Below are 25,365 nucleotides of genomic sequence, written 5' to 3'. Positions count from 1 at the left end.
ATTTCCAACAATGGTCATCTTATTCTCCTTTCCTTGCTTCTCTAAGTGCTACACCCTTCTTAGTTCCTCATCCTCACCCTTTTAACTCCTCTATGTCCATGTCACTACCACTTACCACCTCATCCAATATTGAAGTAGTCTGTCCATTCCATAGCTCAGAATCGGGTATGTCTTCTGCTTTGGATTCTTGTGGAGACATTACCCCTACTCCTTTTTATCCTCTTTTCTCTTTGCCTAAGCCAACCCAATTTCCTTTTATCCCTCAGCGTACTCACTTTTTGACTACTTGCTCTTAGAATAATATTTCCAAGCCTAAACAATTCCGTACCACAACTAAACATCCTTTACCTAGTCCATTTTTTCCTTAAATCCCACAATTGCCATATGATCCAAATTGGCGTGCAACAATGATTGATGAGCTTAATGCTCTTACTATAAATGAGACATGGGAGCTTGTTCCACCTTATCCATCACAAAATGTTGTTGGTTACAAGTAGGTTTTTCGAGTAAAACGAAATCTTGATGGGAGTACTGTAGCTCATTACAAGGCATGACTTGTTGGCAAAGACTTTCACCAACGACCTAGAATTGATTATCACGACACATTCAACCCGGTAGTTAAACTAACTACCATTTGAGCAATTCTTTCCATTGTACTTAGCCATGGTTCGTTGGTGCTAAAGAGGTTGTCACTCCTATGTTCACCATGGAACATCTCCTCCCTTATGATAGCACCTTTCTCATAGATGCAATAGAATATCATTGTGTCATTGGTGCTTTAGAGTATCTCCAATGCTCCATCTTATGGAGGATATATAAAGGAGAATATCAGTTAAGATACTTGAACCCCACATTATGCCTACACTCATGGACCAGATTCTCTCCCTATATCACTCCACGGATCTGGTCCCTACTATTCAACCCTTTGGCATATATCTCCATTAACTTGTGTATATAAATGTATGCTTAACTGTTAATACAAATATGCAGAATAGTCCTATCCTCTTCGATGCTCCATTGTTTCTTCAGTTTCAACATGCATCACCTTGTTCACATAGAAAAGCAGAAGTTGGAATATATAATTAAGAAATAGAAGAAAAGTTTGGAAGGATATAAGGTACATATTGTGGGGAATTTAAATGAGTTCAGCTTGTATCAATTTATATGGTATATATAAATATATATGCTAGTGTTTGAACTTTCATCAATTTTATTGATGAGAAGCACTCGGGCATGCCAGATATAAGTGATCCTAAATTGTATGATGGGTCAACAATTTGCATTAATATTGAAAAATGTAGTTTATGAACTCTTCCGATGGATTTACCAAACTAGAGAGATTTGACCTCAACTTTGTCTCTGAACTAAGCTTCAAGTGCCGTATTAAAATTCTCAAGTGCCACAAAAGCTTACCTTCCGCAATCTGAAAAATAAATTAAAAAAAAAGAACGAAAGAAAAAGCACCAATGCTTACGACATAGGAATGGACACTTTGCCAGTTTTGCAGCAACGGCTATGAAGTAATCGTACTTAAGGAAATTCAGACATTGTATGTATATGAAAAACACCTTCATTTTATTAGGATGTGATGAAATGATTGTCACACATTTCAGCAATGAATGCATATAAGTGATATCTAATCTTATGAATAGCAAGATGTGAATAGGTGAGTCATTCTAGTCGGTGTGGTTGTCAGTCTAGAACTGAGATTGAAGATAGTCAACCACCTTCTTGTCCACTTGGAAGGCCTTTGTAAGAACATCAGCTGAAATTGCAGGCTTTGAGCCAAATACTGCATTGGCAATGGTGATCACGCCAGGGTTCTGGCTACTCAATGCAGCAATGGCGACTGCTTTTGTTTTTTCCACATTGAGCTGGAAGTGAATGAGATCCTCTGGGAAGACGAAAACGTCTCCTTTGTAAAGGACCTTGGAGATGAGGCGGTTGTCAGGATTAGAGGTCACGAAGCCTACATAAAGTGTTCCCTCCAGGAAGGTCAGTATCTCTGTGTCACGGGGGTGGGTGTGGGGAGGATTGAGACCATATGGGGCATAATCAACGCGAGCTAGTGAAATGCCAAGGGTTTTTAAGTCCGGTATCTGAGCCACATTTGCGGGTGTGACCATTGACCCAAGTTTGTTTGAGGTATTTCCAGGAACCCGAAGCCCTGAAAAGAAGAAATCATTTGCTGTTGCAACCTTTGGATCCTTGCAGACTTTCCCATTAACAAACACTGCAGAGCCATAAACGCATTAGGCCGTGCTGCCATGAAATCATTGATATATAGATAAAGAGAATAAATCTGATCATCAAATGAACAAGACTAGAGAAAATTTTAACAATACCTCTTTCACATTGTAACATCTCCTCTTGTCTCAACCACGAATATAAATTTGTTATACAATGATAAAAATAAAGTTATAAAGGTGGTGTTTGGATGGCAATTTAACAACTTGAATTCAAAAAATTTCATGTAGCATTTGTTCATTATTTGAATAGAAAATTTGAAAAGTGGCAAAGACATGCACCACAAGAGAAGGCAAATTTGGTTTGCCAATAGATTTGGGTGTGGGTTGAGAGGAGCTTTGCACTTCACTGATTTGAAATTGTCGGTTGCATTTCACCAATTCGTCTCGGTTGCTTCACCTGTGAACTAAGGTATCATGGATTCTATTTCTGGAGTTGGCTGAAGAGCTTTGCTAATAGATTTTTTCACCAATTTTGTTTGTTTTTGAGATGGGGTTGAGAGTTGTCTAGCTCGTGAAGAATTGTTCAGTCCTAACTGTTCACTAATCCAAACGTGGGTTTAAATGGTTCAAGACCGGACCAATTCATAAACTGATCGAATAGACCACTTGAACCAGAGATAACATCGGTCACCTGTCGGACTGATGGATCGGATTTGAATTTTAAAATCTTGAAAATCCGTAGGCTTTTTGAAAATTACAAACATGTCTCAAATTTTCCATTCTTTATAAGAACTTAGGCAAAATTGAGTTAAATGCCCTTATAACATACACTAGGTCCTATAAGATGAAATACTTGAAAGCGCCACGAAGGTGCAATGGTGCCAAAAGTTCTTGGAGTGAAAGCGAGTGATATTGGTAATGCTGGTGGCAATGGAATTCTTTGCTTCACCAATATGGACTCCATTATTTGGAGACCAAAAGAATAAGAATTGTTTATAATGACATCTCTAGCAACCAAAGAATATATGGTGACCCAGATTTTGGATGTAAAATTTTCAATTAATTAACTTGGCTCTAAATAAATCTTCTCCATTGAATAGTAAGAAATTTGAACGTTAAATTAAGTAATACATAGCTGAGCATTAGATTATGTTAATTAGGAAATTAAGAATTTGTTTGAAAGTATTTTCAAAAATGATTTTTGGTAATAGTTTTTAAAAATTGCTTTTTGATATTTTGTAAAACAAAACACTTGGAAACTGAAATATTTTTAACTTATTTTTATATTTTTAAAAATAACTTTCTATATTTTGGAAGAGGAATATTTTGAAGCTAGTCACCTAATGTAAGTCCCAATATTTAGGTACATTGTTAGTGGACTAAATTAAATGTTTGTTTATAAAATTCTTTTAAATATGAATTAATTATGTAAAGTATATTATTTGGTTTTATATTTAAATTGAAAGTGGTCAATTTTCCAAAAAAAATTAATTAAATTATTGAATTAAATGAGCTTACTTGCTAATTGATTTTTTAATTTTTTTTAATAAAGTGTGATATCTCTCATGATTTAATCATGTATTGTACATGATCCTCCTTATTAAACTATTTTTTCTTTACTAAGCTGTTGAACTCACCCTTTTATCTATTATTCCCCTTTCTAGGTATAAGTGACATTAGTGAGGAAAGTTCGGGATAAGAAGGGTGCTTCTTTAGAAATAAATTTAGTATAGTTGATTATTTGTGATTCTTGACTTATGACTCTCTTTGTTAAGATTTAGAGAGTTTTTTTATTTTATTTTATTTATTATTTATTTTTAATTGAAATGTTTGAGATATTTTCTTTTAGTTTTGGTTTTAGTTTGATAAGTGAAGTAATCGTGGCGTCCTTGGCCTCTAGGTTTGGCATATCATAGATAGAGCTCTCAAGAAGCTATTACGGTGTCAAAATTAGGGTAATAATATGCATTCTTTTTAATATAAGCCTCATGAGTTATGATAGCAAATAGAAAAACTGAATCCATAAAACCTGTTTTGCAATTGTATTCAAGAATAGTTTTCTACTCTACAAAAAAAAAAAAAAAAAAAAAAAAAAACATGTTTGCTAAGTACTAGAAACTGTTTTTTTATTTTTTATTCTTAAAAATAAAAAACAGGATGTTTTCAGAGAACATTTTTTAGTTGGTTTTTTTTATTGTTTTCATTTATTTTTAAAATAATTATACAAACATGTAAAATAATTAAAAATAAAACATTGAAAATAAAAATTATTTTTAAAACATAAATATTTCAAGTTCCTACAAACATCAAAGAATAGTTTTTAAAAAATTGTTCTCAAAAATTGTTTTCAAAAACAATTACCAAACATAACCATGATATCCTCTATAGAAAATAAAGGCGCCCACAATGGGCTACAATTGTGTTCAAAAGAGAAACCACAACTATAAATCACGTCTTTAGATTATATACCTGCTATGATAATGACTATACACAATGGCCCACCAAATTTTGGCTCTACGAAGACTTATAGAAATGACTTATTTTAAGCACATCACATCCTCTCTTTAGTTATGGATTTTATTGACGCTTACTAAGATTAAAGTCATGGGACAGTATCTTCATTTTCTTGTGGTGAAAATCCTAATCAAGTTGCAACCATACTAAAAACCATGGGTGTGGACAAAGTAAAGTTAGATTAGTTGTAGTGTATTAAAAATTAAAGATTCTTTTAAGCATTAATGTTGGATAGTAAATGGATTTTAGTATTGACAACTCCTTGGTAATGAGACCTTTTTATGATATGTACTAATAAAGTCACATTTCTTAATGGGATTAATTTAATACATCAACTTTAATAAAATTTAAATTTAAGAAATAAAGTCTTAATTACTTAAGATGACTTTTGTATGACATACAAAATTATCATTATCAAGCTAAATTGATCGATTAAATTGCTAAACCAATCATGCAAACTAATACTTGGGCAAAGGATATCACAAATTCAAAGCAACTGTTGAATGCTATTTTGATACCAAGCTCGTGACTCTCTCGCTACTTTGACTTGGGCGGAGGATATCACAAACTCACAAACTCCTTCCAAATCAATGGTGTTCAACATCTCACTGCCCCTCCTTATACACCTCAACACAATGGCCCATGTAAATGATGACATCAACATATTGTTGAGATAGGCTTAACCTTGTTGCATGCATGAAGCCTTAATTCTTCTCTCTAAATGGCCATTTGCTTCTCACACAACTACATATCTCATTAAACCAATGCCCACCTGAATCCTTCACTCCCAATCCCCATTTGAAGCTCTCTTTCATACCCCACCAAATTACACTAAACTCAAAACATTTGGTCGTCTCTCTTTACCCTTGGCTATGCCCATATGCTCAACACAAGTTAGACCAAAGATATAAACCTTGTGTCATTCTAAGGTATTCCACAACTTAGAGTGCATATAAATGTCTTGACCTCTCCACTAATAAAATATACCTTTCTTATCATGTTCGATTTGTTGAAGATGCCTTTCTATTCTTTAAGGATAACTCCATGCAACCTACTACCTCCGATTTCCAACAATGGTCATCCTCTTCTCTCTTTCTCTTGACTCTCTAAGTGCTACACCCTTCTTAGTTCCTCATTCTCACCCTTTTAAATCCTCTTTGTCCATATCACTACCACTTAGTACCACCTCATCCAATATTGAAGTAGTCTCTCCATTCTATGGCTCACAATCAGGTATGTCCTCTACTTTGGATTCTTGTGGAGACATTAACCCTACTCCTGATTCTCCTTCCCTTTTACCTAACCCAACCCAATTGCCTTCTATCCTTCACTGTACTCACCCCATGACTACTCACTTTTAGAATAATATTTTTAAGCCTAAACAATTCCATACCACAACTAAACATCCTTTACATGGACCCCTTGAACCCTTAATTCCCACAATTGCCCTTTGTGATCCAAATTGGCGTGCAACAATGATTGATGAGCTTAATGCTCTTACAATAAATGAAAAATGAGAGCTTGTTCCACCTTATCCATAACAAAATATCGTTGGTTACAAGTAGATTTTCCGAGTAAAACTGAATCTTAATGGGAGTGTATCTTGTTATAAGGCACGACTTGTTGCAAAAGACTTTCACCAACAACTTAGCATTGATTATCATGACACATTCAACCTGGTAGTTGAACCAACTACCATTCGAGCAGTTCTTTCCATTGTACTTAGCCATGGTTGGTCCCTTCATCAAATGGACGTCAATAAATATGGTTAGTGCTAAAGAGATTGTCACTCCTATGTCCATCATGGAACATCTCCTCCCTTATGATAGTTCATTTCTCACAGATGCAATAGAATATCATTGTGTCATTGGTGTTGATAAGGGAGAATCATTTGATTCTCCATAAGATTTGCTATATCCCAATTCGGTTCCATAAAATCCGAATGTATAGCTGTAAATATATGTAGATATGTTTTCAATATTTGTATTTCAAACCTTTCCTATTTTATAGGATCACATTGTTGTTATTATATATATATATATATATTGGATGTTATCTCTTGCACACTGCAAGGAGGATTTCAGTCATTATACATTGTTTCTTAAACATCTTTATGGTATTAGAGCAAGGTTTTTTTTCTTTGATTCTAACCATGGCTGATTCGGCTTCTTCATCTCCTTCTCTTCCACTTAACACAATGGTGCATATGCTCATCATTAAACCGACTTCCTCAAATTACTTATTGTGGAAAAATCAGTTTGTTCCACTGTTAGCCAGTCAAGATTTGTTTGGCTATTTGGATGGTAGCATCGGGGCTCCCTAAGCCACAATTCTTGCCACTGATGGCACCATCAAGTCAAACCCAGTGTACACTTCTTGGCTACATACGAATTAGATGCTTTTTAGTTTACTCTACTCTTCTTTTACTAAGGAGTCCATGAGTGAAGTATTGGGTTTACCTCATTCTCATGAGGCTTGGTGCGCTCTTGAAGTCTCATTCTCGAGTCGGTTGAAGACTTGTGAATTGCAACTCAAGGATGAACTCCAACTAATGCAACGCGGCTTTCAGTCCATTGCTGAGTTTTCCCGTACCTTCAAAGGTCTTTGTGATCAATTGGCTGCGATCGGTCGTCCCATTGACGACACAGATAAAGTTCATTGGTATTTACGAGCATTGGGGCCCGACTACAAGATCTTCTCAACCACCATGATGTCACAGCTTCTGCTACCCTCCTTTGCCGAGATTGTTCCGAAAGCTTTGAGTCATGAGATTTTTGAAAGGTCGATTTCCCACTTGTTTTCTAACTCTGCTTATTATGTGCAGTAGACTTCCAAATCTGTAGGGGCTAAGAAAGGGAAGAATCGGCCTCCCACTTCGTCTAGCTCTTCAACAAATTCGAAGTCCTCATCCACCGTTCACTACCAGTTGTGTGACAAGGATGGACACCTAGCCAAACGTTGTTGAAGCTTCTTGAAACTCAAGAAGAAGCAGTCGGCTAATATTGCTGAAGCTTTTTCAGCCTGCTCGATTCAAGACTTGAATGAATTTGAATGGTTTCCTGATTCTGGTGCAACGTCCCATATGACAAGTGACACCGAGGTTGTGGATCAACCAGCTCTCTACTTTGGTAATGAACGTGTCATGGTTGGAAATGGTCAGTCATTAGCAATTTCTCATACTAATTCCATTTCATCTCTTATTCCGTCTAGTTCTCTTCTTTATCAAATGTCTTAGTTGTTCTTGGCATTAAGAAAAATCTTATTTCGATTAGTCAACTTACTACAAACAATAATTGTCTTGTTACCTTCTCTTCCTATGGTTTTACCATACAGGATCAGGTCACAAGAACCGTACTGGGAGTTGGAAGATGTGAAAATGGTCTCTACGTGTTGGATTGTTGTCATCATGCCCTTATGCCCATCACTTCTCCTTCACCACGAGCCTCTGTTCATTTGTGGCATGCTCGCCTTGGTCATCCCAACTATCGTACTGTCACTTCTCTTTCTAGATTAGGATATATTTCTTGTAGTAATAAATGGGTGAACATTGATTCTGAAATTTGTTTTGGTTGTAAACTTGGCAAAAGCCATCGTTTACCTTTTTCTCTAAATGATGGACGTTGTGCAATGCCTTTTGATTGCTTACACTATGATTTATGGGGTTCGTCACCAGTGCTCTCTTTTACTGGATATAGATACTATGCGGTATTCATTGATGATTATACCATATTTAGTTGGATATTCCTTTTAAAACAAAAATATGATTTTTTTTTTATACCTTCCATTTACAACGTTATATTGAGACTCAATTTTCATCCAAAATCAAATCCTTTCAATGTGACGGTGGAACCGAATTTACAAATAATAAATTTCAATCTCACTTGTAATATTGTGGCATTGTTCTCCTTTTGGCATGCCCTTACACTCCTAGTCAAAATGGCATTTCCGAACGCAAGCATCGCCATGTCACAGAAACGGGTCTTACCCTTATATTCCATGCACGTGTGCTGCTCTCTTTGTGGGTTGAGGCCTTCTCAACTGCTGTCTTTCTCATTAACCGACTCCCGTCATCGTTACTTGATGGCAAAACTCCTTATGGGCTCTTTTTGGGTAAGCAACCAGATTACTCTATGCTTCTCACTTTTCGGTGTCTTTGCTTCCCTCATTTGAAAGATTACTCACCAAATAAATTGTCTCCAAAATCTGCTTCTTGTATCTTTTTAGGTTACAGTACACTTCATAAAGGATTTTGATGCCTCGACTGAATGACACATCGTGTCTATGTTTCTCGACATGTGCAGTTTTATGAAAGTGCTTTTCCTTATCATGGTGATTCTGTACAAAATTTACAAACCAACATTGACTATACCCATTTTTTGAATGTCTGAACCATGTGTCTAGTTCTTCTAATATTGGTTCTTCTCATTCGTTTTCGAGTTCACCATGTTTGGCTTGTAGTGATTCTCCACACCTATCCTCAGATCCTCTCCCTGATCTGCAAGGTCTTATTTTTGTGGAACCCCTTTCGGATTTTGTAGCTTCAGACTCAACTTTCCCACCGTCGGTGTTTTTCGTTCCTTGTGTGACCACTTCCAGCCACCCAATGATTACCAGAGGAAAAGTTGGTATATTCAAACCATGGTTATATCATGTTATGAATGTTTTGTCTTCTTCTCAAACTTTTCAAGCACTTCTTGCTCTCAAAGAACCTTGGGGTTTTAAGTCTACTACAAAACACCCTGAATGGCTCTCAGCTATGGATGATGAGATTCAAGCTTTGAAGACAAATGATACATGGGTTCTTGTACCTCGTCTTAACAATCACAATGTAGTGGCCTATCACTGGATTTTCAAAACCAAACTTCAATCGGATGGATCCATTAAGCATCACAAGGCACGTCTTGTGGCTCAAGGATTTTCTCAGATTCATGGTCTTGACTTTGGTGACACATTTAGTCCTGTAGTGTGCCCTGCTACAGTCAAAATTATTTTGTCATTGGTTGTACTTTTGGATGGTGTTTACATCAGCTAGATGTTAAAAACGCCTTTCTACATGGTTTTCTCAATGAAGAGGTGTATATGGAACAACCGTCTGGTTACACATATCCAAAGTTCCCTCAACATGTTTGTCGCCTGAAAAGGGCTCTTTATGGGTTGAAACAAGCTCATCGAGCTTGGTTTCATCGTTTTAGCTCTTTTTTTTGCTCAAACTTGGATTTCTTTCCAGTCAGGCTGATTCTTCATTATTTGTCTATCACTCCTCAATTGGAACTATTTATTTACTTCTTTATGTTGATGACATGGTCATAACTAGAAGTAATTCTTCTATGGTTCAAACCCTTATTACTCGACTTTCCAAGGAATTCTCCATGAAGGATTTGGGTGATCTTCCTTATTTCCTTGGCGTTGAAGTGCAAGCTAATGAGAAGGGTTTGTTTCTTAATCAAACGAAGTATGCCCTTGATCTGTTGTAACATGCTTCTATGATTGATGCAAATCCTATTTCTACACCCTGTTTTGTCGGTCAACATCTCTCAACTGAAGGAAAATTGTTCTCTTATCCTACTACGTTTCGTTCACTTGCAGGTGCTCTTCAATACTTGACCATCACCAGGTCGGATCTCTCCTTCAATGTGAATTCTATTTGCCAATTGATGCATGCTCCCACTAAGGACCACTTTCGTGCTCTCAAGCGCATTTTGCGCTATGTCAAAGGCACTCCTCATCATGGACTTCAACTCCATCAACAATCCACTCATGATATTCTTGCTTACTCTGATGCAGACTGGGCAGGCGGTCCTGATACACGTTGTTCCACTACTGGCTACTGGCTACGCTATTTTTTTTGGTACCAATTTGGTTTCTTAGTCCTCTAAGAAGCAAAGCATTGTCTCTCCATCAAGTGTCGAAGCAAAATATCGCTCTTTAGCTGTTGCCATTGCTGATATTGCCTGGACTGTTCAACTACTTCGGGACCTCCATATTACACTCTCAACAACACCTAAAATTCTTTGTGACAATCAAAGTGCAATTTTTATGGCAGTCAATCTGATTACTCGCCCTCGCTCAAAACACATTGCGATCGACTACCACTTTGTTCGTGAACTTGTTGCTAATGGCACTTTGAAAGTTGATTTTATCCTTTCGCATCTACAGCTTGCTGATTCATTGACCAAAGGTGTCACCAAGCCTCAGTTCTTTCTCTTCCAAAGCAAGCTCAACGTTATCCCTTCTCCCACACTCACCTTGCAGGGGGGTGATAAGGGAGAATCATTTGATTCTCCATAAGATTTGCTATATCCCAATTCGGTTCCATAAAATCTGAATGTATAGCTGTAAGTATATGTAGATATGTTTTCAATATTTGTATTTCAAACCTTTCCTATTTTCTAGGATCACATTGTTGTTATTTATTCTATATAGCAAATCTTATGGAGAATCAAATGATTCTCCCTTATCAGGTGTTTAGAGTATCTTCGATGCTCCATCTTACGGGGGTATAAAAAAGGAGAATATCAGTTAATGATACTTGACCCCCACATTATGCCTATGGTCATGGACCAGATTCTCTCCCAATATCACTCCACTGTTCTGGTACATACTATTCAATCCTTTGGTATATATCTGCATTAACTTGTGCATATAAATTTATGCTTACCTGTTAATACAATTCTATAGAATATTCCTATCCTCTTTGATGCTGCATTGTTTCTACAGTTTCAACATCATCATCTTGTTCACATAGAAAAGCAGAAGTTGGAATATATAATTAAGAAATAGAAAAAAAGTTTGGAGGGATATATAATACATATTATGGGGAATTTAAATGAGTTCGGCTTGTATATATATATGCTAGTGTTTGAACTTTTACCAATTTTATTGATGAGAAGCACTCGGGCATGCCTGCTATAAGTGATCCTATATTGTATGATGGGCCAACAATTTGCATTAATATTAAAAAATGTAGTTTATGTATGAACTCTTCGGATGGATTTACCAAACTAGAGAGATTTGACCTCAACTTTGTCTCTGAACTAAGCCTAATTGCCATATTAAATTATCAAGTGCCACAAAAGCTTACCTTCCGCAATCTGAAAAATAAATTAAAAAGAAAGAAAAGAAAAAACACCAATGCTTATGACATAGGAATGGACACAAGTACCTTGCCAGTTTTGCAGCAACGGCTATGAAGTAATCGTACTCAAGGAAATTCAGACATTGTATGTATATGAAAAACACCTTCATTTTATTAGGATATGAAAAGAAATGATTGTCACACATTTCAGAAATGAATACATATAAGTGATATCTAATCTTATGAATAGCAAGATGTGAATAGGTGAGTCATTCTAGTCGGCGTGGTTGTCAGTCTAGAACTGAGATTGAAGATAGTCAACCACCTTCTTGTCCACTTGGAAGGCCTTTGTAAGAACATCAGCTGAAATTGCTGGCTTTGAGCCAAATACCGCATTGGCAATGGTGATCACGCCAGGGTTCTGGCTACTCAATGCAGCAATGGCGACTGCTTTTGTTTTTCCCACATTGAGCTGGAAGTGAATGAGACCCTCTGGGAAGACGAAAACATCTCCTTTGTAAAGGACCTTAGAGATGAGGCGGTTGTCGGGATTAGAGGTCACGAAGCCTACATAAAGTGTTCCCTCCAGGACGGTCAGTATCTCTGTGGCACGGGGGTGGGTGTGGGGAGGATTGAGACCATATGGGGCATAATCAACACGAGCTAGTGAAATGCCAAGCGTGTTGAGTCCGGGTATCTGAGCCACATTTGCGGGTGTGACCATTGACCCAAGTTTGTTTGAGGTATTTCCAGGAACCCGAAGCCCTGAAAAGAAGAAATCATTTGCTGTCGCAACCTTTGGATCCTTGCAGACTTTCCCATTAACAAACACTGCAAAGCCATAAATGCATTAGGCCGTGCTGCCATGAAATCATTGATATATAGATAAAGAGAATAAATCTGATCATCAAGGGAACAAGACTAGAGAAAAAACATTAATATCATACCAGTGGTCTTTGTGTCATTAACAGCCACACAAAAGTCCTGAAGAGGACTAGGATCGGAGGCAGAGGCAAGGAAAAATGACATAGCCGAGAGTGCAATGCATGCGAGGGTGTTAATGACCATCTTCTTCATGTTTATGCAATGTATTCTCAAGCAATCCTTCTTTGAGGAAAGAGCAAGGAATTTACTAGCGCAATGAACTGCTATGGTGGCTAGAGCTTGTTTTTGCTGTGGATTCGTTATGAGGGTTGTTTGTCTATTTATAGCTGAAGAATCTATGAGATGTTTGAGCTTTGAAATAGTCTTGTGTTAACTATTGAAATCCAAGTAAAAGCCAAATGATCTAAATTACCAAGTCCTCAAAGTTTGTCTTAGCCCATTAACTTCTATAACCATTTAAATATTTTATATAGAAAACCACTTCAGTCTTAGCCAAATGTAAAACTTGTGTTCCATACCACTTATGTTGAGAGATTAGAAAATCTGAAATTGCAAGAGACGGGCATGCATGACTTATGATCATTTACATATAGACGGTGTCCATAAACGCCACGAACTTAAATATGAATGAATTAATTAAATATGGTGCAGTAAGTTTCAATTTTGTTGTTAAGTGCTAACAAGGGAGGTGGATGAGGAGTTCTTTGATAACCAGTTAACTTCTCTAATGTTTTAATACTAGAGTAAAAGAAATATTAGAGGAGTTCATCAATATCCATTGATATTGTATCCTCGAATCCCAATGACCTAGCTACCTGGTCTCCGCATATAAAAAAATGTACAGTTTAATAAGTTCTGACTTTTTAGAAAATAAAATAAGGACAGGGTCAGGCCGGCCAGGGTATTTCTTTCAAACAAGAAACTACTTTTTCTATAGGCCACTTGCTGTGGAACTGGTCTCATTCCTATGTACTATGAGAAGTTAAACATGAGCCAGCTAGCAGTAGTATATATTTCAATGCTCAAGCATGCTTTTTATATATATATATATATATTTTCATAATTTTTGAAATATATATATATATATATATATATTTCAATGCTCAAGAATACAACTACTATTTGAGTTTGAGCAATGCTATGGTTACTGTAAAAAATCTCTTAAATTCCATATTACCACTAATAACAGTTTCAGGTTCATGACTATCTTGAAACAGAGTTTTTTCTGTGGATTATTTGCGAGGACAGTTTCACAGCTCCATAAATTTGAATGGCCAATTAAAGCTCTTGTCCAGCTTGATTAGTTAAGATAGTTTCTTAAGCAGCAAGTTAGAATGAACATAAGTAGAACCAGTCTTATAACATGGCAGCTCTTATAATTATTTATTTAAGTTGCGGCCGGCGATTGTTGGTGTGAAGCAATTAACCTGATAGATTGTGTAGGAGGTGGTCAAAACCATTACAGCAGAATAACTTGATGAAAAATAGAGACCTTTAGATGTGGGAGACCCTATCAGCTAGTTGATTCTTTCAATAATTTCAACAATACCTCTTTCACATTGTAACAACTCCTCTTCTCTCAACCAATGTATATATATATATATAACCTTTTTAGAGCTAAAATATTAAAAATTAATTTTGGGAACTGGGATGGCAATGCAACAACTTGAATTCGAAAATTTTCATGTGCTTTTGTTCATTGTTTGAATCAAAAAATTTGAAAAGTCTGCAATATACCACAAGAGAATTAAAATTTGGTTTGTTGATAGATTTGGGTGTGGGTTGAGAGGTGCTTTGCACTTCCCTTATTTGAAATTGTTGGTTGCATTGCACCGATTAGTCTCGATTGCTTCACCTGTGAACTAAGGTATCATTGATTATGTTTTGGGAGTCGACTGAGGAGCTTTGCTAATATGTCTTCATCAATTTTGTTGGTTTCGTCTTCCTTTTGGGTGCTGATTTGGGGTAATTAGGTGACTGGTCTGACACATTAAGGGACCTCCGAGCAGCAAAATGGTGAAGAATTTAGAATAGGTAAGGAAATAAATTTGGGTTAAGAGGGACTGTGGGTGAAAATTTTAAATGGGGTTGAGAATTATCTAGCTCATGACGAATCATTTGGTTCTAACGGTTCGCCCATCCGATCGATGATTTGAAAAGTTCAAGACCGGTTCAAATCCGTAAATAGATCAAGGAAGTGTGGTTCTAATATCATGTTTTCTAATACTAGTTTTCGAAAACAATTTTTAAGTTAAAATAAAAAAACAGTTTTTTCTTTTTTTTGTATTTTTTATAAAAATAAGGATGTGTGACAAGTGTTATTTAAAAACATTTTTCAAAAACTTAAAAAAAGAAAAAAGAAAAAAAAACATAAGTTGTTTTCAAAAATAGTTTTTCTATTTTTATTTTGTAAAAACATAAAGGTTAATTAAAGTCTTATTAAAAATAAAATTAGAATTATAATTACAAATAAATTATGAATAAATCTTATTTTTAGTAAAATATGAAAAGAAATATTATAATAAAATCATAAATTATATTCTTTTTAGAAAAATATACTACTCCTTTTCATAAAAGCATAATTCTTTTTTTTTGTTATTAAATGAATATTAATAATTTTAAAATAAAAATTGTTAATAATATTTTATTTAAAATTAATTTTAAAACAAATAAGTTTAATTTGTTTAACATGTAAATAAGTCAAAAATTAATTGGATTAGCTTTTGAATTTCAAATTATTTTTTAAAATTATTAAAGTCATGAATAAATTGAATACAAAGTGTGACATAAGTTCATATCTCTAATAAGAAAATTTATAAATATATAAATATATCAATATTTACTTAAAAAAATAATAGTCATTATGGTCCAACATTTATTCATAATTTTTTTATATTAATTTGATTACTATTTGAGTTTGAAATTATTTTTAAAATTATTCAACTTATAATGAATCCAATACATTAAATCTTGCTTAATTTAAAGTTTATTTATTTAGTGAAAAAAATTAAAAGAATATAGTTCTATATAGAAGAGAAACAATAAAATCATTCTAAACAATTTTTGTCCATAAATTTCTAATATTAATTAAATCATTATTTGAGTTTCAAATTATTTTAAAAAATTAGTAGATTCGTTAATGCATCTAACACATTAAGTTTTGTTTGATTTGAAGTTTATTTGCCTACTGAAAAATTTTCACAAAAATATGATTATATGTAAATAAAAAACTACTCAAGTCATTCAAAATGAATTTTGGTCTCTGACTTTTTAATGTGAATAGGTTTCATAACATTTTAGTACCAATTAAATTCATTTTGAGTTTTAAATTATTTTTATAAATTAATAAAAATTTTATATATTAAGTATACCAAATTTGAAATTTATTTATTTAATAAAAAATTTAAAAGAAGTTGAAAGAACTTTTTAAAAAATGTATAACTCTAAGGAATATCATACTTGAAAATTTCTAGTATTGGTATTAGGTCATGAAGAGAGAAGAAGAAAACCATTGTATTCAACTTTATTTTCTTTTTATAGTTTTTTTAATTATATATAGTTTTTTAAACAAGTAAAACAACTTCCTCTTGTTCTCAAAAGATTGTTTTCTATTTCACTTTGTTGTTGAAAATTGGAAATAGAGAACAACATTCGAACAATATATGCTATAAACTTATCAAAAATATATTTATGTTTTTAAAAACAAAAACTATTTTTAAATCACATTATCAAACTAGTTCTAAATTCTCATTTTTTTTGCTTAAGGCTTTTCGGGTTTTTTATTTTATTTTTTCAACTTCATCAAAAAGTAGATCTCAAAACCTAAAATTTGAATGAAGAGAAGAATTGAAAGAAAAAAATAATTGAATGGTGACATAAGGTTTATTTGTCAATGATTTTGAAAATAGTGTTACAAAATAACAAAAATAAACAATAAAAAATAATACAGAACAAAAACATAAAGATTTATGTGGAAAACCCTAGACGGGAAAAACCACAAGTAGAGGAGAAGAAAATTCACTATGCCAAAATTTGGTACAAGAGGGGAGAGATGCAAGCGGCTACTACATAGGCATAAGTATCATGACCTTTAATCCTATATATCATCACACACACACACACACACACACACACACACACACACACACACATATAGGGAGATAAATTAATAAAATAGGTCCATCATATTTACCCAATCCCTCCGCTACCACTACATATCCCCTAAAAATATCATAAATTTAGTTTCACCACATATGTCACACCGCAAACTTTTTGTGTTGGACCAAATAGAATTCAGGTCACTAAACTCTAACAAATAGTACTAATTAATATTTTTCAAGAACAATTTTATGTTATTTTAAATAATAAGAATTCGTGTATTTTTGTGTATTTTCAAATATTTCTTAAAAATAAATTTTATTTTCAATCATTCTTTATATTTACACAATTATTATTTTAAACACATTCTAAAAATAATTAAAAACAATTTAAATATATTATAAGAAAACATCTTATTTTTAAAACAATGTTAAAAAACCTCATTTTTAAGAATTGACAAACTAAATATGTTTTTATGTTTTCTTCATGTGAAAAAACATAAAATTGTTATATTAGAACCCTTACTAAACATAACCTTATTGTCCACACTTTGGTTTTGTTAAGCATCCAGGACTTGGTGCAACCACATAAGAAATATCTATAAAAGCTACAGGTGGGATAGAACTCTCTAGAAGCTATTAAGGTGTTAAAATTGGGGTAATAATAAGTCTCCCCTTTTATACGAGCCTTATGAGTTATGATAGCAAATAGAAAAACTTAATCCATAAAATCCCATATCTGTAGAAAATATAGGTCTACTATTGTGGTCAAAACAAAACCATAGGTATAGATCATGTCTTTAGATGTGGAACCTACCATGATAGTAACTATACACCTTCACCTGCCAAATTTTGGCTCTACAAAGACTTATAGAAACGACTAAATTCTATGTGTAGGAAGAGTGTATAGTTAAGTTTGGTATTTTAGCTTGTCCCACATAGGAAAAAGAGGAACACCTTTACTGGGTATATTAATTAACTCACTTTCCTTAGCCTAATGGGCTAGTGGAGAGGTGTAGGAGAGCCTTGTGTGCCCATGGGGCTAAGCCCCTTTGAGTGCGGTTTTAGGCGATTTAGGCCAAGATTCCTTATTGCACGTCACGTCTACACATACATTCTATGTGGGGCGTCTCCTTTTGTGTACAAGTGAGTTTGGTTATTTTTTACAAAATTCAAATAAAATTAATTTTTAATTTATTATGTTATTATTTTTTTTTTTGACTTAGTATTTTGATTGGTTAAGTCTTCTTAGAGTGGGGCGTTTTCTTCTGAGAGATTAGGTAGTTAGTCTCAGTTAGTGGATCCGTTTTCATGGGAGAGACCCGTTGGGACTGCGTTAGTGGTTCCAATTCTATGGGAAAGACCCGTTCTCAGTTCTCAACACTTCAAACTCTCAAGAGTTCTCTTCTTCTTTGTTCTCTCTCATTCTCCAAAGCCTTCCGTCATTCTCTATTCTGCCTCCAAAGACTTCTCTTTCTATTCTACTATATATCCCTGCCTGTTCACAAATCACAATAACAACAACCTCGAGCTTTAATTGTACCTACTTCATACTTGAGACTGCATTCTTCACTACAACAGGGTCTACGCAACAATAACTACATTCTTCCCTATGGTTCCTACACCTACTTGAAGTCTAATTTCATTCAAATCTGAGTTGTACAAATCTTGTCTACCAAGTGCACCTAAGACGAGATCCCACTAGTTGTTAAATCTTGGAAGTAGACCACCAGTTTCCTAGTGCATCGAGCTCGACTTGAGGATAGTGGATCTACTTTAAGGATAGTGCTCATCACGCTTTAGTTGATAAATATAATAAGTTACTACTTATTTTCCTGTTCTTTTCTTACTTGTTTTGGGCTAGGTCAATATCATTGTCTTCCTTATACCCTTAAAATAACAATCTTAAAGTAGATCAAATGGAAGCATCCCTAGTTCACACATGTCCTGACACCTCTAAGATTGATTCCTTTAATGGGACATTCTTCAAGAGATAGCAAGGAAATGGTCTTCTTGGCAATAGATGTAGTGAACTTGGGACACATTTTGACTGACCCAAAACCAAAAGATGGTTCTGAATTGTTGCCTACCTAGGAAACTTGAAATAAACAAGTTAGGCATGCTGTTCTTCGTACTCTCACGAATAAATTATTTGATATTTATTGCCAATATAAGATTGCCAAAGAAATTTGGGATGCAATGCATAAAAAATATATCTTAGAAAATGTAGGAACTCAAAAATATACCATAAGGAATTTTAGAAATTGCCAAATGACCAAGGATTGAGGTGTATCATTTGAAATCCATGATTACCACTTGTTGATTTATGAATTAGCTATTGAAGACATTAAATTACTTGAACCTTTTGTGGCTACTTACTTAGTAAAGACTTTTCTAGAGTTTTGGAAAGACTACAAAAATAACATGAACACAAAAGGAAACAAATGTCCCTAGAAGATGTCATAATCTATATTAGGATTGAGGAATAAAACCGGAATAGGACAAGGTTGAGAAAGCTAAGGAGTTGTCTTCTAAAGCTAATGTAATAGAGGAAAAACCCAACCCCAAAAATAATAGGTCCAGAAAACAAAACTCTAGGACTAAGCTCAACGCAACAAATAAGGTCCAAAACCCAACTATTAATAAGAAGGGTAATTGCTTTGTTTGCGGCAAGTCTGGACACCATGCAGCTCAATGTCGCCATAGGAAGAGAACTGAGGTAGCTGTACTAGTGTGTATGTGTTTCATATTGAAATAATGTATGAAGATGCATGTCATGTATGCTATTAGTTGGACATGCAATATCTCCTAGTTACTATATTGCATGTGCTTTTAATCTTGATAGGTCATCAAGCAAAAATGTCTAGGTTGTAAGTGGTCATATATTCTCATGTAGTTAGAGATTATTGATTCAACATGTAGTGAGGTGAATGCTCAATATATACACCATGATATTCCTTTAGGTATAGTATATCCCTTTGAGTAATCATAAAGTGAATGATCAAATTGAATCCATGACCATGTTAATCGCATTAAATTAGAATTTGATATTTTATCATAATAGGTAAGGAAATATCAAGTGATCGCAAAAAAGATAAATTTGTAACTCAATGGAATAAAGATATAATTTAATTGATTGATAGCAAGTTCTAATTAAATTATGGATAGCAATTTATGGGGAGCATATGTAATTTAGTAGGTCATGGACCAAACAAATTATTATTTAAGTAAAAAAATTAATTGCTTCATGTTTATATAAAATGTTAGAGTAAGATTAATCTTGCATAGTAGAATAAAGATTAATTATTTAATTATGTTCAATTAATTCCAAGAGGGCCAATCATCTAACGGTCTCCACTTGAGCTACTTGTGACATATGCAATCATATTTAATTGTGTATTAGAAAACTAGGGTGAACTGAGTGGTCTTGGTGCACCATAAGGTTTAAGCATAAGGTTAGGCTCACTAAACATGATGTGGTAATTTTTTAGCATGACTCTAAGGTCTATATAAAGCCCTCTTGTGCTTTATTCAGGCACACATACACATTCTTGAAGCCTAGTAGCCGCCACCCTTGCTATTTTACTTTCCCATCTAGATGAAGGTTGGTTAGCTACATAAACTAGTGTGCTAGCCCAAGATGATTGACGTGGAAGGCAACAATGAATTGAAGTTAGCACCAATCTCTATTGATTTTAAAAGCTAAAAAAATGTATGGATTTATATCATTGCATTCTAAGGGCCAATTATTGGGATTGAACCCTTAAAAGCAAGACATGATGTAACAAAGTTAGACTTAATTGTCCCTTTGCTATCCATTTGGTGTATTGACATTGATTTGAGCATTCAACTCATGTTTCTTACATTGTACATGACTTAGGTGCATTATGAGTTGCGCAGAAGATAGAAGTCATAGGTTTCTTGTAAGTAAATAGGTTATCCATAGTTGGTTTATGGATTTGGGCAATCTAGTAGAGACTATAGTCCACCACCTTCTAATTAGAGGGATGACTTATCCTGGCCGTTGGGATAGGTTTCCCATGGTGAGTGCACTAGTATATATGATGCACCCTAAACTAGACCTGTGGTGAATCATGATGCAAGGCTATCAAATGTCATGATTCACTAAGCTACTATATTGTATGGACTATCAACCTTGAGAGGATATTGAGTTTATGCTAAAATCAATAGGAGGCTTTGACTTATAGGTGAGACCTTAAAGTGGTTATATATCCTTGTGGATTGAGTCATTGTTGATGGAGGCTAGTGGCAACAAATATTCTCAATAGAGGCACCATGATATCTCATAAGATTGAGACATTGTGTCTCATAGGGTGATCCAATGGACATGTGATCATGAAATCTATGGCCACAGTAATTCCTTTAGTGGAATTTGACATATGCTTCTTGGAGTTAAAGTATGTCAGCTGATCACATAATAAGTGTGATCTGTAATTCAAGGATTTGAGAGGTAATCTTGATAGGTGATAGTACTACCTTATTCCATCACAAACACCAGTTCATGGAGAGTTTATAGGCAATGGATAGTAGGTCATGAACCCGAATTCATCTCGTTGTTATTTATATAAGGTATTAAACTACAATTGATTCTCTTTAGTGGAATGTTGAATCAATTTCAAAATTGGACTTTAAGAGAACTAGTACTCTTATGGGTCCTAGTGGACCCTACTCTTAGCTCATATACCTTGATGACACGGTTTATGATGGGGTTGAATTAGCTCTAAGTTCATTCTTGTTCATAAGGGTATTTTGGTAATTATACAAGGTTGCACAAGGGATAGTGAACAAGGTCTATGGTTTGGGCTAATTGATTAATTAGATGACCCTATGTGGTTAATTAATAAATTAGGACCCATTTTAGGTTAGATTAAGTGGCCCAAGCTTAAATAGACTTAAGTCCCTTAAGCCCAATGGGCAACCTTATAAATGCCCCTTTCTGGGTTAGAGTTTCATAATGACTTTTGGTGAGAGTTGTCTTCCACCTCCAAAGAAAGAGAGAGTGAGAGCCATAGTCTCCTCCCTTCCAAAGTCCACACTTTGGAGTGCTAAGATTGTGGTTTGAGTCATCGGGCGAAAGATCTTGGGTGTATGAGACCCCTTGGATGAAGGGTAATAACCCTTAGACGTGCATAGACCGCATGCACAGAAACACACGAGATGCACATAGGTCGCGTGCATGGGAATCACACAAGATGCACACATGGGCAATAGATTGAGGAGAAAGACTCTCCAATTTTTCCAAGCATGGTCTTCATCAGATGGATTTTAATTTAGGAACATCCAAATCACAAGTATGAGTTTCAAATCTCTAGATCTATAGTTATTAATTTTTTTTGCCATTTTATTTTGCTACGATAGATTTAAAGATACCTAGAGATAGATGCATGCACGCTACGAGACCTAGGTAATGGAAACGAAGTAATCCAGGGTTTCTAACACTAATTTGATGTATGTGTTGACCTGCATTCTTGATCACGTGCATTCCCACTCAATGGCGAGACTCACTTTTTATTAGTGAAAAATTAATTTTGGAAAAGGTTTTAGAGTCGTCACTTATTTTTGTTTTATTTTTTAAAGAGAAAACAAAATAAAAAAGAAAACTCTAAGTATGACTCCTAGAAAGGAAAAGTAGGTCTGTAAAAAGCCAAGTCTAGGTTTAAGGGTCAGATTACCTATTGGGAAGGTACAATGATAAGCCGTAGCACTCCCCTAAGCCTTAAAAAGGTCTCTACTGACTAAGTTGAGGGAAATATAATAATTAATTAATAAATCATGGATACCAAGAAAAAAAATGATTTTGTCTAAGGCTAAACAACATGCTATTTATAATAAAACAATCATATTAAAAGAAACACTCATATAGCAAAAGGAGACTAGTGTACTTGGGTTGCATCCCAAAGTGCTTTCATGAAAACATCAAAGTTAGTTTAACAAACATAACATACAACATGCATTCGATCCATTCAAACAATCAAGCAATAATCAAAGCAATTAAAATAATATCGTGCATTAGAAAGTCCCCAAAAAGGTCTACATATAAAACTAAAGAAGTAGAAAGTGCAAGGGATGTACCGCAATGGCATACACAACCCACAATGCGCTTGCATATAGCTAGAAAAGGGATAACATTCAAGCGGTACTAATTAATCTTATCAAAACTCTCTACATGATCTATTATAATTTGAATTAATTTAGAGTTAGGAAATTTGAATAATATACAATGCCAAGGTCCATACTTCCAACAAACATATAATTACAAAATGAAACCACATGAAATGCCAAAAGTTGTCTTAGGGCTTAAATAAAAGCTTGTCTATCTTGTATGACATGTTTATAACACAACCAAAGTTAGATTAATTTACAAGTGAACCAAAGATGTCAAAATGGATAGCATATTTCAAACATTCAACAAACTTAGAATAGAGACATTCATGAGAAAAATCCTAAATAGATATCTAAAAACGATCTCTCATCATTGAAAAAAATCATACAATAACCTCATCATGTCTATATTACAAAACACAAGTCAAAAGTCAAGTCAAGATATGCCAAATAACTCTAGAATAAATAATATGTCAAGTACGTTACAAGATCATCAACATTCAGTAAGAATAGGAGCCCTCACAAAACAAACCCTAAAAAAATATCTAATGTGAATTAAATTGAAAAAAATTCAAGAGAACATCTCCTACATGTCTAGTCTATCATCCACATGGCTAAACAATCATTCAAGGCTTAAATTAATTCCAGAATTACAAAAAATTCTACAGAACATCTCTTACATTTATGTCTATCATCAATGTGGCCAAACAATCATTCAAGGCTTAAATTAATTCTAGAATTACAAAAGTTTTAGAAGGTTCACAACGGATCAAAAAGCAATCACACCCATTAACTAGACTTTTTAAAATAATTAGAGGTCCCCTGAAATCATAAAAAAATCACACAAATCAATTAAGGTATCTAGTTTACCTAAATAAAATAAAAAGGAAAATAAAAGGAATGCAATTTTTTTTAAAAAAAAAATTATACAAAGATGTTGTGTGTCCAAAATTGGTCCAACATAATAGGTACGACTTCAAAAAAATCATATCTCATACTAGAAAAAAAAATATATTTTAATATTTCATGTGTCCAAGTTCAATTTCAAGAAATCAAGAATTTAGAAAAAATATCATAATAAACTTATAGTCATATAATAATTTATTTTTACAAAAACATTTAGGGTGTCCAAAACTGGGTGAAAACAAAACTGCCTAAAAGACTCATTCATATCTTCCATTTTAAAAGTGCTTTTTAACTCAAACGATATCCCAAATTCAAGTTCAAGAAGTCTAAAACACAATGGAACCATTGGAAAAGTTTAGAAAAACTTTAAGTAAGTCAAATCGAATTTTCTTTTCAGAGACTGAATAAAATGAATAAGCTAACGATAAAAGGTTTTTGAAAAATGATTTTCAAGTAGGGGTTTCACCAAATCCCCATTTGATGTACAAATCTATCCTATGGATTCCCAACCTCGCATGAGTATTGATAGAACTCATCAAGGATAAGAATTAACCCATTTATTTGGGACCACGAGCTTGAATTCATGTTCCACTCAAAACAAAAAATTTTGAAAATAAAGAAGAGAATGTGAACCAAATTAAATCTAGTTGCATATATATATATATATATATATATATATATATATATATATATATATATATATATATATATATATATATATATATATATAAGAAAAAGTCTTTGATCTTAAAGGCTTTAGTGAATTTTTTAAATGAATTTTAATAAGGATTTTTTGAGAAAAGTTTTCTTTTTAAAGAGAAAAGAAAATATAGAATTTGCAAATAACAAAATGCAAGGATCACATAGAAACAAACCAAAAGGAAACAAAATCACAAAATAAAATTTTGGACAACCAACCAAATTATTATCGGTGAGAGTAGAGGTCAATCTTCATTATTTTTCGAAGGCCTCAAAAAAATCAAAATTAGCAAAGGATCGCCAAAGTGACGAATTAACAATTTTTAGATCAAATAAGCTAACATCAAATCAATCAAGAATTATCAAAGACCAATCAAACACATAAATTGATAGTAACAATCAAGGACTAACATAAGAAATTTTAACTTTCAATATTTATTAAAAAAAAAATGAAAACAAGTATCCAAAAACTCTATCTTTCAAATTAAATTCAAGAATCAAACTAACCTAAAAAATCTAATATCAATCTAACATCAATCTAATGCCAAGAATCAAATTTAACATAAAAATCCCAACTTTCAATCTAATAACAAGGGTCAAATCTAAACTAAACAAAAATTTAAACTTTTTCAATCTAATATAATGGATCAAGATTAAAATTAAACAAAAATTCAAACTTTCTCCATCCAATATGAATAAAAAAAATTAAAACTAAAAAAATGAAATAAAAAATCAATCATTTCAATCTAATATGAATCAAAATTAAAACTAAAGAAAAAATTAAATCGTTTCAATCTAATATGAATGAAAATTAAAACTAATCAAAATTAAATCTTTTCAAACTTTGAATAAAAAATAAAACTAAACAAACTTTTTA

At 33.7% G+C, this 25,365-nt stretch overlaps 2 protein-coding genes across 2 annotated transcripts; both read right to left on the bottom strand.

Moving 5' to 3' along the window:
• Window positions 1-1,674: 1,674 nt before the first annotated feature.
• LOC100853217 (putative germin-like protein 2-1) lies at window positions 1,675-2,252 on the bottom strand (the record flags this gene model as incomplete). Its single annotated transcript, XM_059742718.1, has 1 exon — window positions 1,675-2,252. A coding segment is annotated over one exon (555 nt), but the record flags the coding sequence as incomplete, so codon positions are not given.
• A 9,820-nt stretch (window positions 2,253-12,072) lies between these two features.
• LOC100853730 (putative germin-like protein 2-1) lies at window positions 12,073-12,918 on the bottom strand. The gene is made up of 2 exons (XM_003633676.4): window positions 12,726-12,918; window positions 12,073-12,609 (listed from the first exon to the last, which is right to left on the bottom strand). Exons 1-2 carry the CDS (start codon window positions 12,853-12,855, stop codon window positions 12,074-12,076), a joined length of 666 nt encoding a protein of 221 aa, XP_003633724.1. The 5' UTR covers window positions 12,856-12,918; the 3' UTR covers window position 12,073.
• Between the last annotated feature and the right edge of the window lie 12,447 nt (window positions 12,919-25,365).

This window comes from Vitis vinifera, chromosome 14 (assembly GCF_030704535.1).
Source record: "Vitis vinifera cultivar Pinot Noir 40024 chromosome 14, ASM3070453v1".
In the NCBI taxonomy this organism is placed as follows: Eukaryota; Viridiplantae; Streptophyta; class Magnoliopsida; order Vitales; family Vitaceae; genus Vitis; species Vitis vinifera.
The sequence above is the reverse complement of the archived record's forward strand: the minus strand, read 5'-3'. Positions and strand labels throughout refer to the sequence as shown.

Bases quoted from the DNA above. Each gene is read 5' to 3' on its own strand.
- LOC100853730 (XM_003633676.4), bottom strand. From the start codon at position 12,855: ATGAAGAAGATGGTCATTAACACCCTCGCATGCATTGCACTCTCGGCT. The intron at 12,610-12,725 runs GTATGATATTAA...ATGGCTTTGCAG, and splicing joins TAATGACACAAAGACCACTG to TGTTTGTTAATGGGAAAGTC.